Genomic DNA, 14923 nt, shown 5'->3' with positions numbered 1-14923 from the left:
GTGCTGTGACAAACTGTGTCGAATGCTGCCGAGAGGTCGAGGAGGATGAGGGCGACTGTGTCTCCATTGTCCAATAGAGTTCGAATGTCGTCTGTTGCTGCGATGAGGGCGGTCTCAGTGCTGTGTTTTGCTCGGAAGCCAGATTGTGAGGAGTCGAGGGATTTGTTGGCTTCGAGGAAAGCGGCGAGCTGGTTGTTGACGGCTTTCTCGATGACTTTGGCCGGGAATGGAAGGAGCGAAATGGGGCGGTAATTTTTGAGTTCGGTGGGGTCCGCTGTGGGTTTTTTCAGAAGGGCGGTGAGTTCAGCGTGTTTCCAGCTTTCCGGGAAGGTGGCGGAGTTGAAGGAGCAGTTGATGACGTCTCGTAGGTGCGGTGCTATGACGGAGTCTGCTTTGTTGAAGATGTGATGAGGACATGGGTCTGTGGGGGAGCCTGAGTGGATGGAATTCATCAGGCGGATTGTGTCCTCAGTAGAGATTGGGTTCCAGTCGTTGAGGGTGTTCGCGGGGGGGGGAGTGTTCAGCAAATGGTTGGGTGGGTTGGTCTCCGGGTTGGTTGTCGAAGCTGTTGTGGATGTCTGCAATTTTGTTGTGGAAGAATGAGGCTAGGGAGTCGCAGAGGGCTTGAGAGGGGGTGATGTCGTTGGAGCTGGCTGAGGGGTTGGAGAATTCCTTGACGATGTTGAAGAGTTCCTTGCTGTTGTGGGCGTTGTTGTCAAGTCGATCCTTGAATGCTGTTTTCTTGGCCTTTCGGATTAGTTGGTGGTGAGTGCGGGCGGCGTTTTTGAAGGCGTCCTTGGTGCTAGTGGTTGGGTCTTTTTTCCAGGCCTTTTCAAGGGAGCGGCAGAGTTTCTTGGACTTCTTAAGATCATCGTTGAACCATGAGGCCTTCTTGTTGCCAGGTTTGCTTTGACGTTTTTTCAGTGGTGCTAAGGTGTCGGCGGTGTTGGATAACCATAGGGTGAAGTTGGCGGCGGCTTGGTCTGGGTTAGAAGAGTGGGCTGGAGTGTTTCGAAGGAGCGATGCGGAGATCTGGTCGGTGGTGATCTTGTTCCAGTTTCTTTGCAGAGTTGGTTGGAGGTGGTTGGTGGGTTTTGGCTTGTTGTAGGTGAAGTGAACGCAGCTGTGGTCAGTCCAGAGGAGATCCGTAGTGTGGCTGAAGGAGACATGATTGCTGGAGGTGAAGATGGGGTCGAGTGTGTGACCTGCGATGTGGGTGGGGGAAGTGACTAGTTGTTTAAGTCCGAGGTTGGCGAGGTTGTCCAAGAGGGTGGTGGTGTTGCGGTCGTTGATCTTTTCGAGGTGAAAGTTGAGGTCTCCCAGAAGGATGTATTCTTTGGAGGGGAGCGCAAGTCACAAAAGTTGTCATGCACTCAAGGCAAGGATGTCTGGTTTGAGCAGGTGAGCAGGAGTGTGATGGTTGGGCAGTGAATCAGGTAGGGTCAGCGGGGTAACAGGCTGGGTCTCTACTTGTGTGTGCTGACTGGAAGTACTGTCTCATGCATCATGCCCTGGTTCCTGATGCTCTGGAGGGGGCTGGGATAAATTTAGTCTTGTCTGACTTTCTTGCTGCCACACTACCGTCCAATCTCTGCAGGCAGGTCCAACGTGGGGCGCCTCCCGGTGTAGAAGTCTCATGAAGGTGCTGGGCCTGATCCATACCTGTTTCTGTACCTTAAATTTATTTTGAAGCGTGGACTTGAAGCTTATGAAAAAACACCCACTTCCCACCTTCCCTTGTGACAGCCCTGCTATGTATGTTTCTTGCTCGGGCAGAAATTGAGGGTCTGGATTTGACCTGTGAAGATAGCTCAGTAAGGTTAGTGCTGGCCCATAGTCTTGAATCCGACAGAGCAAACTCAAGCTTTAACCCTTCTGTGGTTGATAAAATGAGTACCATCGGGCTGCCTAAGAACACCAACTATTTAAGCATCAAAAATCCATTCAGTTTATTATCCACTATATAAATATTTATTATTGTTTGTATTCTGTTAGTGAAAGGGGCTAACTGAAAGCTGCTTCTAGAATCGTAAGCTGTTGGAATGCAGCAGAACTCTAGGAAGGAAATAATTTACTCCCACACTGCTCCAGCACATACCTGTTCTCATCTGACGACTTATTTTGAGGTTTACCGGCTGTTGTTAAAGATCTATTTGATCCTGCCTTTAAACCTGCACTGCTAGATGTTATCACCTGCTCTGGGTTCATTTCTTGATGGAATTCCGACCTCAGAGCAATAAAAATATAATTGGAAAATAAAAGTGGCTAAAACATTTTCTTATTTCCGCCACTGTCCTGGGGCCTTACGAGAAGTTTAAAAGCAAAGGTAGCTTGGAGTTCAGGGAACAGGCTTCCCATGACGAACGCTGAGAAGGTTCTACCTGGGTGGTCAGGAGAGTTATGCCGAGGTGCAGTACACACCTCATCGCTGAATGGCTGGAGCATTGTGTCGTGGGAAGCCTGTCTAAAAAATGTGACCAATTTTGGGGTTTGGTACACAATACTGGTCCATTCACGGCACAGATGATAAGATTTGCCTCCGGATCTTTTCCACTAGTGGAAGGAAGCACTTGAATGGTGTCAGATGATACTGGTGCATGATATTATCAAAGCTGTGCCTACCCCTGTGTTTTCAATTGGGGGGGGTGTGGGGGGGACATAAGGCCTAGTTTTCGACCTTGAGACCTGGCTTTTAGTCCTAGTTTTGGCATTTGACCAAAAGTCATGTGATTCTTTACAAAACAATCGATATCCCTGTGTCTCAAATTTATGCATACGCACAGTGTGATCTAAATGTGTAATCTAAAAGCCCAGCAGACGATGTGCGGTGAGATACAGTTTGAATCTAATGTTTTCATTCCTCACACACCCTTTATCCCCCTGCCCTCCTCATCACATCCTGGTTTCTGTAATCTGGTCTCAACCAGACTCCAAACATCATCATTTTCTATGTACACGACCTTAAGTTTGCATGCATCTGATACAATAAAAATGTTACCTGTAAAGCCCCCTGTGCTCATGAAAGCTAGGTCTGCACTGTGTCACAATATGCCAGATAATTTAAATGAGATGGGTGTCTGTTGAGCATGGTAAAGCCCCTTCCTCTAGAATCGGGTTGCTTACATTTTTAGTAGTTTTACAGAACCAGACTCTTGAAGGGTGAAATCATAACACATGCTTTCTCCTTGTGGACTGGCTAGATTCATGAGATTGTTACTGGCATGCACTTCCTAGGCTCCGGAGAAAGTGGTAGCTTACTATAACGACACTGGGAATGTATTGCCTACCGCCTATAGGAATTAATAGCTCGCCTTGGGGAGCAGGAGATTGCCAGATCTATAGTGCAGTGTTCCCCAGTTGGAGTAGAAGTGTAAGATGGGATGTAGATAGAAACCGATTGACGGGATTGGCACATGGATGTATGGCCACAGAACACTTGTAAACAAGTAGCTGTACAAATAATACACATTTATTTGTTATACATATTTGTCTTGGAAAGTGGTGTAGCTGCCTGGTGCAATGTTGCGATTAGGGTGGAATGTGGCCTTTTTAAAAAATGTTTTCAGTTTTATATAGCATGATCATAGTCAAACAATCTTTAGAATGCTATTCAGTCAGAAACTCAATTTTTGGATTGTGTATTAGTAAACCTATCACAATGAATATCTACAAGATTATATTCAGTTTGATAATGAGGATGATTGACTTGCCAAGATTTTTAGTTAGTGTTTTAGGTCGTTGGGATCATCGATTTGTTCATGGGTGTTTGCATCCGTGGGCTTCAGAAGCCTTTGCCAGCGTTCAGAGTGGCTTTTGCTTAATTTATGATCAGCATTAGCCAGAAGACAGGCAAGTAAGTATCTTGGCTGTTAGATAGAGGGAGGGAGAGCAGAAGAGTAACGAACAAACACTACAGTCCTGCTTTCCAGCACGTTTCTTTTCTTTATCATTCAGCATTTGTAGGATACTCTTTGCATTGACTCTCAAATCCATGCATTCTTGGGAGAAAGGAACCATAAGACTTAAAGGCAGTATCAATATTCAGCACATGACTGGCACACAAGATTGTTATGCTGGATTGACACCGGTAAAATAGCCCTTCTCCCTCTGTAGCAGACTTTAAATTTGTGTAGGATCTTTAGGGTACATCCAGTGATAGAACCGACCCATGTATACATTGATAGATCGGGCCATTGGCACAGAGATGGAGCTTTCTGTCCATCATCATCCTGGCGTGGTTTTTAACTTCCTAAATGTTGATTGTATTTGGTGCTGGTGCGCCTGGTCTTTCTGTGTATGATCTGCCCTGTTTACGTGGATTATGAAAACGATTTTTGGATATCTGCAGTTTACAATGAACATATGTCCACTTAAAAACCTTTTCTGATGAGATGAAATACTGCACAACTTAATTGGTGTGTACCATGACACATGTAAGGAACATATTAGATTTCATTGGACACCGTGTCTGAGTGATATTTGGGTCTCGTCACCTAGACTACATCCCTATCATAGCAAGGCTTGGGTTTTGGTGGAGATCATTTCACTGCAGTACACTGTCGGGTCACGCTGTAGGGAATGTATCATGTAGCAGGCACTGCTTGGGTCTCCGTGGAAATGGCGCCTGTGCAGGTCACTACATCATTCTCATAAGTGCCGCTAAAGTGCAGGGCAGTGCTTGGATCATAGTGAGTATGTGTTTGACACTACTTTGGCATCAGAGTTGACACTGGATATGTGCAGGATGTTTTTGTGTCCCGTAGTGGATGATGGCAAATGTATAGGCATTCTTTGATTACCGTGGTTGGCATATTGATCATGCCTCTGCAAGGCACTGGTTGAACACTGCAGTGAGCAAGAACAATGTCTAGGTGGGAATCGGAATATGCACTGAATGTACTGAAGAATTCTTCAGAAGTTTCTGTGGTGATGGAGTTGTACCTGTTGTTGGTTGAGCCTCATAGAGGGGACAGGAACCTGTAGGGAATTGTTTACGTTTTGTAGTGGAAATGGGACTATGACTATTAGTGATTATCCAGTTCTGCAGGGTGTAGCTTTCACGTTATTGTGTGCCTTGTGGTTTGTAGGCCCTCTTGGTTGGGTTGACGTTTTATGAGGGAATGCTTTGACAGCCTAATCAACCTCTTTGTACTGAGCTGGTCTGTGCAGAACACACTTTGCGTGGTGTAGTGGGCATCAGTCTATGTGGGTGTTTGAGCCTACAGAGTAAAGGAGGACCATGGAGGCTGTTTGGATCTCTTAGAATTGAGTGTTGGTGCAGTCTATAGTTTGAGCATTCTAGTGGGTATCGAGGTAAGCAGCATGGTTCATCTTCATCGTAGGTATTGGTTTACATAGAGTGTGCAAGTTTCGTAGTATGGAGTAGTGGTACACAGGGTGACATTTCTCAGCTTTATAGTAGGGAGGTGGCAGTGCAGGATATTGTTATTGCTTTGTAGTATTGAGATTGGCTTTGTTAGGTGTTACTTTGGCACACTTTTGTCAAGATGATTGTGCATGGCACTCTATTGGTCTTTTATATTTTGGGTTCCTCGTGAAGATGTGGGCCTTGAAGGTTATGTCCTCCTAGATCAGACTGTGAACAATGTGGGTTGGGTTTCGAAAAGAAAGTGACTGAGGTCACTGTTTCGATCCACATGTGAATGCCCCTAAACAAAACTTTTGCTGTGTAAGTGCAGAGCATTCGTTTTTTGTGCTTCAGGTATTTGCATCTTCCATCTCCAGCTGGCCTATCTTTAGTGATTCGTGGGATTTACTCAGCAGCTGAAGAAAGATGCTCAATTGTATGTGGATCTTTCATCCGAGTGGGATTCTAAGGCTCTCCATATTCTCTCACATTCGGTGCTTTTATTCTCTCAAATGCGGTGCTTTTAAAATAAAATAGTATGCCCAATGGTGAGACTTGAACGTGAATTTCATTGTACCATAATACATTCCTCTATTTTGCTTCTTCTTTCCATTCTCAACAGTCGTGTTGACCAGTTGAAATATGATGTTCAACACCTGCAGACGGCGCTTCGGAATTTCCAACACCGACGGTATGCATACGAGCAGCAAGAAAGAGAGCGGGAGGAGCTGATGACACGGACGTACACCACTAACGTGAGTATCTAAGGTGGAGTAGAAGCACCTCAAAACCTCAGGTAGCTTCCAAGTAAACTCGTGGTTTGGTAAGCAAAAGGATGAGAGAGAAAAGGGAAAGAGGCCGAAAAGGTATTTGTTTGAAAGAATACAGTTTACTTTGTAACAAACGCTGAGGAATGAGCGATAACACTTGTTAGTTTTAAATTGTTTATTGTTAAAAACCGTGTATAGTTTAGCAATTAGGTGGATCTTCTTCATGTCCAAGCAAATCTTCTCTTTCTATCTGCTGCGACAAACGATTATTTTGGCCCAGGGTGGAAAACTTTACTTTTAATTGTTATTTAACGTAATTGTTGTTATTGAGGTGCAGTCGCAGGACCTCATGATCACTCTAGCATTTGTAAGTTTGTGACCCCTATGCTGCAGAGATTACTTGAATAGTGGGCAAGGCAACGAGGGGGTAGTTTTAGAACTACTCCCTTGTAGGTGATTGGGTTGATTATCAGTGGCACAGAAGATCAGAGGATGTTATGAACTGAATCTTGACAATGAGGTTAATGCAAGGCATTCACAGTTGTTTTTTCCAATGACAATAAGGTTGTGTCTCCAGGAGGCACCCATGACTAGTACCTGATTGTCAGTGGCATAGACTAGGGGCGTCTCTAATGTCTATTATGGTATACATGGCAGTAGTCTAGGATAATGGATCAGTTAATCTGTGACTTGTCTTGGTAAGAGACCATGGTCAGATATAGAGAGAATATACACGGTATGTTTATAGCTATAATTATGGTTTTTGTGGAGTCCTGACCCCAAAGGTTAGGGGAACTGATTTATACGAACAGTTTTTGCTTATTAATAACTATGTATAACTTCATGTCCATTAGAGTCACCCTTAAAGTTATGGATAGAGCAGTGTGTTCTTATTAAAGTTAACTAACCTGTGTATGTTTTGGGATTGTACGAGGTAAACCGCTGCCTGACGACAGTGAACTTCGAGATACTGAACTAGAGCGGTATGTCTGGGGCTGAGCATTCACGTTTCTTCCCAGGGAGTGATGGGTGACACTCTAGGCTGGGTAGGGAGAGGTCAGATGGTGCACACTTACTGATCAGCCAGGACAACCTCCAGGTACTTGAGGGCTAAATCAGGACAATTCGGAACTATAGTTTATTATGTCGTACTCGGACCCTTTCTTCCATCCTGTTATTTATTGCCTTTACATGCAGGAGATTCAATGGTTCTTCAGATTTTCTTGCACACACATTTCCCACCCCAACATCCTCGTATTGCAGCATATAAGGTCCCCTTGTACACAGGTTTGTTTTTATTCTCTGTACATGAACTGAAACCGAATCTTGTTTGCTTCTCAGAGCCCTGAAGCTATAATGCATACTGCGAGCTTGATATACGATTGGGTAGCATGAGTGCATCCCTTCCTATCTTCACATTTGTCCACGTTTGCCACATCTTGGTTGGTCCTGGAGTTTAAGAACATCAATCAATAAGTTCTTCTTGTTATGTCAGATGTGACTCTCTTAGTTTACCTGGGTTATGTTATCTGACCTTGATCTATTTTTGTTATGATGAATGAAAATAAAACCCGACCCGGTTTCTAACAACATAGATGCTGAATTCTGCAAATGAATCATTAATGTGGTTTTTAAATCAACATTCTTTTCTAAAAGCACGATGATTTCTCTCTTTGTGAATGAGTCTACTATGCTTAGAATTATGATTTGTAGTAGAGTAAAACGGTTGTTGGTGTAGAACACTGAATAGATTTGTCTTTTGTGCAAGTGAATACATTTTGGGATCTGTTTAACCGACCTTAGGCTTGCTATGTTTGGTTAAATTCACATGGAGTCTCCCCAATGAACCTGAACCATATTACCCAGATGAGCAGCAGTCTTATTTAAAGTGCATTTGTAGTGCCTGGTCTTTACAAGACTGTCTTCACACTCATGGTATAGTTTGCACATTATTACGCATTTGGTTCTTCCATCGTAATGTTGCTGCACATGGTGTGATGAGACACCTGGGTTTCAGTCTAAGTTACAGATATGTTGTCAGTGCGTTTTATATTCGCTTAGAGCACACCCATGAAAGATCTGGCCTTTATATCTATAGCTGAAAATCCACCGCTCCAGATATTCCGTCTTGGCCTGTAGACTTGGGTCGCTTACTTTGACTGGTCTCTAATCAATTTAACATAATCCTCTAAAAAGTGTTGGTAGAAAACATGTGTGAATCAAGGAGTATAGATTGAAGAACTTTACGGTCTGGCATTCTTCACCAGAGTGAGATGAACTACGCTAATAAATACTGCAGCACGATAACCACACACTACATTTTTCACACAGGATTCGGCGACCACCATCCCGATCGACGAGACATTACAGTTTAATTCTTCACTGCATAATGCCCACCGGGGCATGGATGAACTGCTGGGCAGTGGGACCAGCATCCTGGAAGGGCTGAGGGACCAGAGAAAAACCTTGAAGGTGGGGGCATTTGTTGAATATGCAGATTTGCTAGGGGAACATTAAGGATTGATTATTGTACAGCCAGGGGAAAGGGCATAGATGGACACCAACACAGCTATTCCCCCCTATCCTGGCTCTTTTTGTCAGCTTTTCAGTTTTCTAGTTGACCAGTGAATGACGGCAGTCTTTGCCTTTTTCGGCAAGAAAATGCATTATTGTTTTTAGCCAAGTGCAAACTAGACCCAAGTGGGTATCATCGCTTTACAGAGGATATCCATAAGAACACATATTTACAAGATGTCGGAAGTAAAGAAGTGCCAGATTAAAGATAAACCATGGTAATTCAAATGTCAGGCAATTAAAGATATTTTCAAGGAAAAGTAATTGTGAACAGGGGATTTGAGGTGGTGGGGTTGAGTGTAAAATGGAACAGAGGATACGAATATACATATACATAAACATGAACTTGTAATGACTAGCCGAATACAACTATAATTGGAGTGAATACAACAGTGAAGCATTATAGAGGTAAACAAGCATAATTTTGAAGAGGGAACAGAGTTTGATATTTAATAAAAAAGTGACGTTGAAACAGTTGGCATTTCATCTGTCTTTTGAAGGGTTTGCCGTGATTTCAGGTGAGATAGAGTTCCTTCCATACTGAGTGCGCTCTCCCTAAGAAGGGTTGCTAAAGGGGTCTTTGCTTTCCTTATGTCCGATATTCAACCAAGATAGTATCTGACTTCTGTATTTTATGCTAGATAGTTTGAAGGCCAAAGTGGATATTTTTGTGGATAATTGCAAACCAGCTTGAATGTGCCTTTGGCTTTAATCTGTAAACACTTCAATGAGATTAAGATTGGAATAATGTGACTGAACTTCATGGAGCTTGTGACCAGTAGTTTAGCTTCTGCCGGCAGTACTTCTAGACAGTTCCTGGACTCCCAATGAGCAAGGAACTGGCATTGTCTAATCTAGAAAGTACTCTTGATTGAAATTGTTTACATTTTTCATCAGTCTGATTTCAATCAATCAATCCAGTGTTAAGCGCGACTACTCACCCGTAGGGGTCTCAAGGTGCTGGGGGGTGGGTCGCAGGCTCCAGTCTATCAAGGAGGGGTGTCTGTCGAAGAGCCAGGTTTTGAAGTTTCTTGAGCAGATGGGGAGCAATGTTATCTGTCTGAGGTGGAGTGGAAGGCCGTTCCAGGCTCTGGCCGCATGGAAGGAGAAGGAGCAGCCTCCCGATCTGGTCTTTCTGGTGTGGGGGACCACGGCGTAGGAGAGCTGGGCTGATCGTAGGGTCCTTTGGGGTGCGTGGAATTTGAGTCTGCTTTTCAGGTATGCTGGTCCAGTGTCGTGGAGGGCCTTGTGAGCATGGGTTAACATCTTCAAGATGGCTCTAGCTTCGATGGGGAGCCAGTGGAGTGTGCGCAGGTGCTGGGAGATGTGGCAGTGTCTTGGTCGGTTGAGGACCAATCTTGCGGCGGTGTTTTGGATGTTCTGTAGCTTGCGGGTGAGGTTTTTGTTTATTCCGGCATAGAGTGCGTTGCAGTAGTCTAGCCTGCTGGGGACCAGGGCGTGAGTGACGGTCTTTCTGTGTTTGAGGGGGATCCATTTGAAAGTCTTATGTAGGAGGCAGAGGGTGTGGATGCAGGAGGACGAAACAGAGTTGATCTGGCGGTCCATTTTGAGTTCTGAGTCCAAGATGATTCCCTTATTGCGTGCGTGGTCCATGGGGGTGGGTGGGCCTCTCAGGGCGGGGGGCCACCAGGTGTCGTTCCGGGCGTCTGGGCTTGTGCCCAGGATGAGTACTTCCGTTTTGTTGGTGTTTAGTTGTAGGCAGCGGTTTTTCATCCATTTGGCGACGGCTTCCATGCTTCCATGCCTTCTCAAAAGTTGTCTGGCGGTGTTCGGTTAGTTGGATAGGGAGAGGATAAGTTGGGTGTCGTCTGCGTATGACACAATGTTGAGTCCGTAGGTTCTGACGATGGGGGCGAGCGGAGCCATGTAGATGTTGAAGAGCATAGTGTTGAGGGAGGACCCCTGGGGGACTCCGTAGGTGGTAGGTGTAGAATCAGAGAGGAAAGGGAGAGTCTAACCCACTGCGTTCTGCCGGAGAGGAAGAAGCGGATCCAGTCGAGGGCCTTGTCTTGGATCCCTGCGTCGTGGAGTCTTTGTATTAGGGTGCGGTGAGAGACTGTGTCGAACGCCGCTGAGAGGTCGTGGAGGATGAGGGCTGTTGTTTCTCCTTTGTCCAGTAGGGCATGTATGTTGTTTGTTGTGGCGAGGAGGGCGGTTTCCGTACTGTTTTTTCTGAAGCCGGATTGGGAGGAGTCGAGGATGTTGTGCTCTTGAATGTGGCGAGGGAACGAGGTCGTTGCCAGGGAGCGGTTGATGGTGTGGCAGAGCATGGGTGCGATGGTGTGTGGTAGAGCATGGGTGCAATGGTGTCGGCTGCTCTGTTGAAAATGTGGTGAGGGCAGGGGTCCGTCGGGGCTCCGGAGTGGATTGACTTCATCGTCTTCAATGTGTCTTCGGTGGTGAGGGCTGTCCAGTTGTCGATCGCTGGCTTCAGGGTGTCTGGGCAGTTGGTGAGTGTTCAGTGTGTTGGTTGTCTTCATCGTAGTTGTCATAGATGCTCTTGATTTTGTAGTGGAAAGAGGTGCTGAGTTTGTCACAAAGGTTTTGTGAGGGAGGGATGTCGGTGGACTCGCTGGTGTGTTGGGCGAACTCCTTGATGATGATGAAAAGTTCTTTGCTGTTGTGTGCATGAGTGGAGATTCTGTCTTCAATCACTTTTTTCCTAGTTTGTGTGATGAGTTGGTGGTGGGCGTTGGTGGCGGCTCTGATGTTGTTGTGGGCTTCTGTGGATTTGGTGTTCCTCCAGGCCATTTCGAGGCGGCGGCAAGTGCGTCTTGACTCTCGAAGTTCGGTGGTGAACCATCTAGCTTTCTTGGCGTGGGTGTTTTTCTTGAGGGGGGCTATGGTGTTGACGCTGTCTGAGATCGATCTGTGCAGGGTTCGGGCTGCAGTGTTTGGGTCGTCGTTTTCTGCGATGGTTGGGGTGGAGTTACTGAGTGATGAGGTTAGCTGGTCGTCGGTGATTCTGGTCCAGTTTCTTTGTGGGTGCTGGTGTCTGTGGATGGTGGGTGTTCTGAAGTTGAAGTGGACGCATCGATAGTCCGTCCATGGGAATTCGGTGGTGTGGCTGAAGGTAATGGAGTTTCCTGTTGTGAAGATGGGGTCGAGAGTGTGTCCTGCTGAGTGTGTGGGTTCGGTCACGATCTGGCGGAGTCCAATGTTGTGGGGGTTGTCCAGGAGGGATGTGGTGCTGGGTTCCAGTTGGTTGTCGAGGTGAAAGTGGATTTGAAACGGCGTCCCTTCTTATAAGTAATTTAGGTAAGCTAGAGATTTTTGTCCAGCATGTAGCCCAAGGATTTGGCGCCTTTAATGATGGACAAACATTTTCCAGCATTCTTCATGCATTCAACAAAGTCTACACAGGTGTTGAGCATTTAGGAGAAAAAATCCCCTGGAAAGCAGCTTTCAAGAGGTTTAGTTGAAGTTAGTGGTGGCTCATTCAGGTTGAATTTTTTGCGAATTTAAGTGAGGCATCAGGGGGGGCAATGCTTTTGTTTGTACCTGGTATCACAAGCAAAGATGTTAGTGTTTTAAAGTTAGGCAAGCCGTCCCATATATAAATTGAAGAAATTCTGGGATAGCCTTGTTGCAAGAGGGAGAGATTATACATGTAATCGGAGATATGTGTGCATGGATATTTATTGTCAGTCAGTCAAAATACTTTATTTCGATAATTCAATATCATAAAAAGACGGCGAAGCATACTATACAATCAAATACACTGTAAAAACAATTACAATTCATATATTTAAAAAATATCCCACAAGTTTCATAAAATTGTTAAAAGAATCATTTTACAATAAATTTAGCTGCCATATTACGTTACTCTATTAAAAGACGAATATATACAATGCAGAAAATCCAACTTTATAAAAATACAATCACTTACAATTTATCATTCTCTTGTTCCTAACCCTAACAGCACCCGCCAAATAAATGGCAACGTGGAAAATGGCCCTGGGGCTGTTTAGTAATTGTAAATATAGGAGAGCGGGCTTAACTTGAAAAAACCCTGCCTCCTTAAGGATAGGAACAAGAAACATAGTCCTTATTACCGTGTAATGACCACAAAACATCAAAAAATACATTGTGTCCTGCGTCGAAAAATTATCGCAGGAACACAGTGGTGCCTGTTCAGGACTACTCCATTCAGAAAAGTGACCTAAGTTCAAGTGGATCATATTTAAACGAAAACGTGTTAAAAGAAACCCCTGGTAAGAACGATTAACTAAAACAAGGTAAAGTTCAGGTCCTGGGGGATTAGCAACAATAAGATTGGCCCTTACAGTGGGTTTTCTAAGCTCAATTTCCGCTCTGTTTAAGACCAGTATCTGTAACATAGCCCCCTTTATTAGTGCTATGTCCTTACGAGTTATTTTGTCTGGTGAGAAAAAGAGCCAGGTCTCCCTAATTTGTGAAACCAATGTTTAACATAAGATAACAATGTGGTTGTGTATGCGGAGCCCCGCAGCTACATCCCCTGGTGAGGCACACCAATATAGATCACACAAAAGTGCTTCTGTTTTCGGTTATGAATCTTCGTTTATTTTATTTCCATTGTTATATATATATATGGTTCCTTTATGGATCATTGACTTCGATATTAAACAGCATATCAAAAGATGACAAATGTTGTGATCCGTTAACATTTGAACATTGACCTCCAACGCATTTCGGGCTTAGGTGCCCTTGGTCACGGAGAGCTGAGGAGGAAGCAAAGAGGAGCAACAGTGAGGGACTGTATCGCTTTAAGAGAGGTCGGGGGAGTCTATTAAAGTGCTATGGTGTGAGGGCTAATGAGATAAGTGCGCGAAGCTACAGTGCAGGGTAGGGTGTGTGATGGAAATATTACCGCCGGTGGTGCGAACAAATTACATGTATGTGACCCTTAGGATTACAAAATCTTACTTCAAAGTTACGCGTGGCGTCCTGAGACGTTCTCAGTCAGTCATCCGTTCGCTGTCACAAACGCGTTTGAGATAGCCTGCTATATAATTACATGGACAGAGATGACGGACTAGCGCCCGAGTGTAGCGGGGGCCATATTGAAGTGGTGAAAACTACAGGGACACCTTGTAGTGTGGGGTGAATACTAAGTGCACAGGTAGATAAACAAAAAGTAAACAAAGGTAAAGACTGAAATAAGGAGGAAGGTAAGGCAGCTAAATGGTAACATAAGATAACCACTTAATTTTATTTACATTGTCTAGTGAAAGGCAATCTTTAATGATGACATGATTCAGAGAGAGTTCATCATTCAACCAGGTCTTCAGCCAGGTTATTAAGGGTGCCACTCTTATCGTGTCTGTAATAAAACCGGCCCCTAGCTCTGAATGAATCGTATAAGATGGGGTAGACTGTGACACTGATAAGATCGATCTCATAAATTTATTTTCAGTGACTTGTAAACAGTCTATGGCGCTGTACCCCCCATAATGAGCAGCCATATGTGGCTACCGTCAAACATTTCGCTTTATAAATGTTCAACAAAGCCTTTATGGGCCTAGCCCCCAGTTTTCTGCTAAAGCCCATGATTGCTGAGGAGGTTCTTGCAAAGGCCGCATTTCTGTTTTTAATCTGCGGGCCCCAATTCCCCTTCTCCTCGAAGGTAATCCCCAGGTACGGGAATGTAGGGACTCTGCTAAGTTCCTCCTCACAACAGAAGAACGTTTTCAGGTTTTTCTTTCTTGTACCCCTTCCCATAATCATGATTTGAGATTTCTTTACATTTATTTTAAGGTCCAGGGAGGTCATAAAAAGGCCAAAAGCGTCCAACAAACGTTGAAGGCCGACCCCGGTCCGTGCTAGAAGGACCGCATCGTCCGCATACAGGAGAACCGGTATGCCAAGTTCCCCTATATGCGGTATATCAAACGCGGCCTCCCTAAGCACGGGTTCAAGGGCGTTTATATAAACTGTAAACAGAAGGGAGGGCCATGGTACACCCCTGCCTGTCCCAGAAGGACAAAGAAATGGGAATCAAAGCATAAATTGCCCGCACTAGTACTGTAATCCCTATTAGTGTTAGTTGCAAGAAAAGGTGCAGTCCACGGGCTGGAAGCACAATTCCCTATACTTCCTCAATTTAGAAGCTGATTCATAGAACCTAGCATTCAACAAAATATGAAAACATGATAGCCCGGCACACTTTATACAGAAATTGTAGTAGAGTTAAAAAACAATTCAAAGG

General features: G+C 44.7%; 1 protein-coding gene across 2 annotated transcripts in view; it reads left to right on the top strand.

Moving 5' to 3' along the window:
- The window catches only part of GOSR2 (golgi SNAP receptor complex member 2), an 80385-nt gene that overhangs the window by 35089 nt on the left and 30373 nt on the right, over window positions 1-14923 (top strand). The window contains exons 4-5 of one of the 2 annotated variants that reach the window (XM_086923835.1): window positions 5991-6123; window positions 8470-8610. In XM_086923835.1, the coding sequence (XP_086779961.1) occupies window positions 5991-6123; window positions 8470-8610 (274 nt within the window). The remainder of the gene's footprint in view (window positions 1-5990; window positions 6124-8469; window positions 8611-14923) is intronic. The other variant, XM_086923836.1, reaches the window with a different exon arrangement.

The sequence above is a fragment of the Lissotriton vulgaris genome, chromosome 5, assembly GCF_964263255.1.
Source record: "Lissotriton vulgaris chromosome 5, aLisVul1.2, whole genome shotgun sequence".
Lineage (NCBI taxonomy): Eukaryota > Metazoa > Chordata > Amphibia > Caudata > Salamandridae > Lissotriton > Lissotriton vulgaris.
The sequence above is the reverse complement of the archived record's forward strand: the minus strand, read 5'-3'. Positions and strand labels throughout refer to the sequence as shown.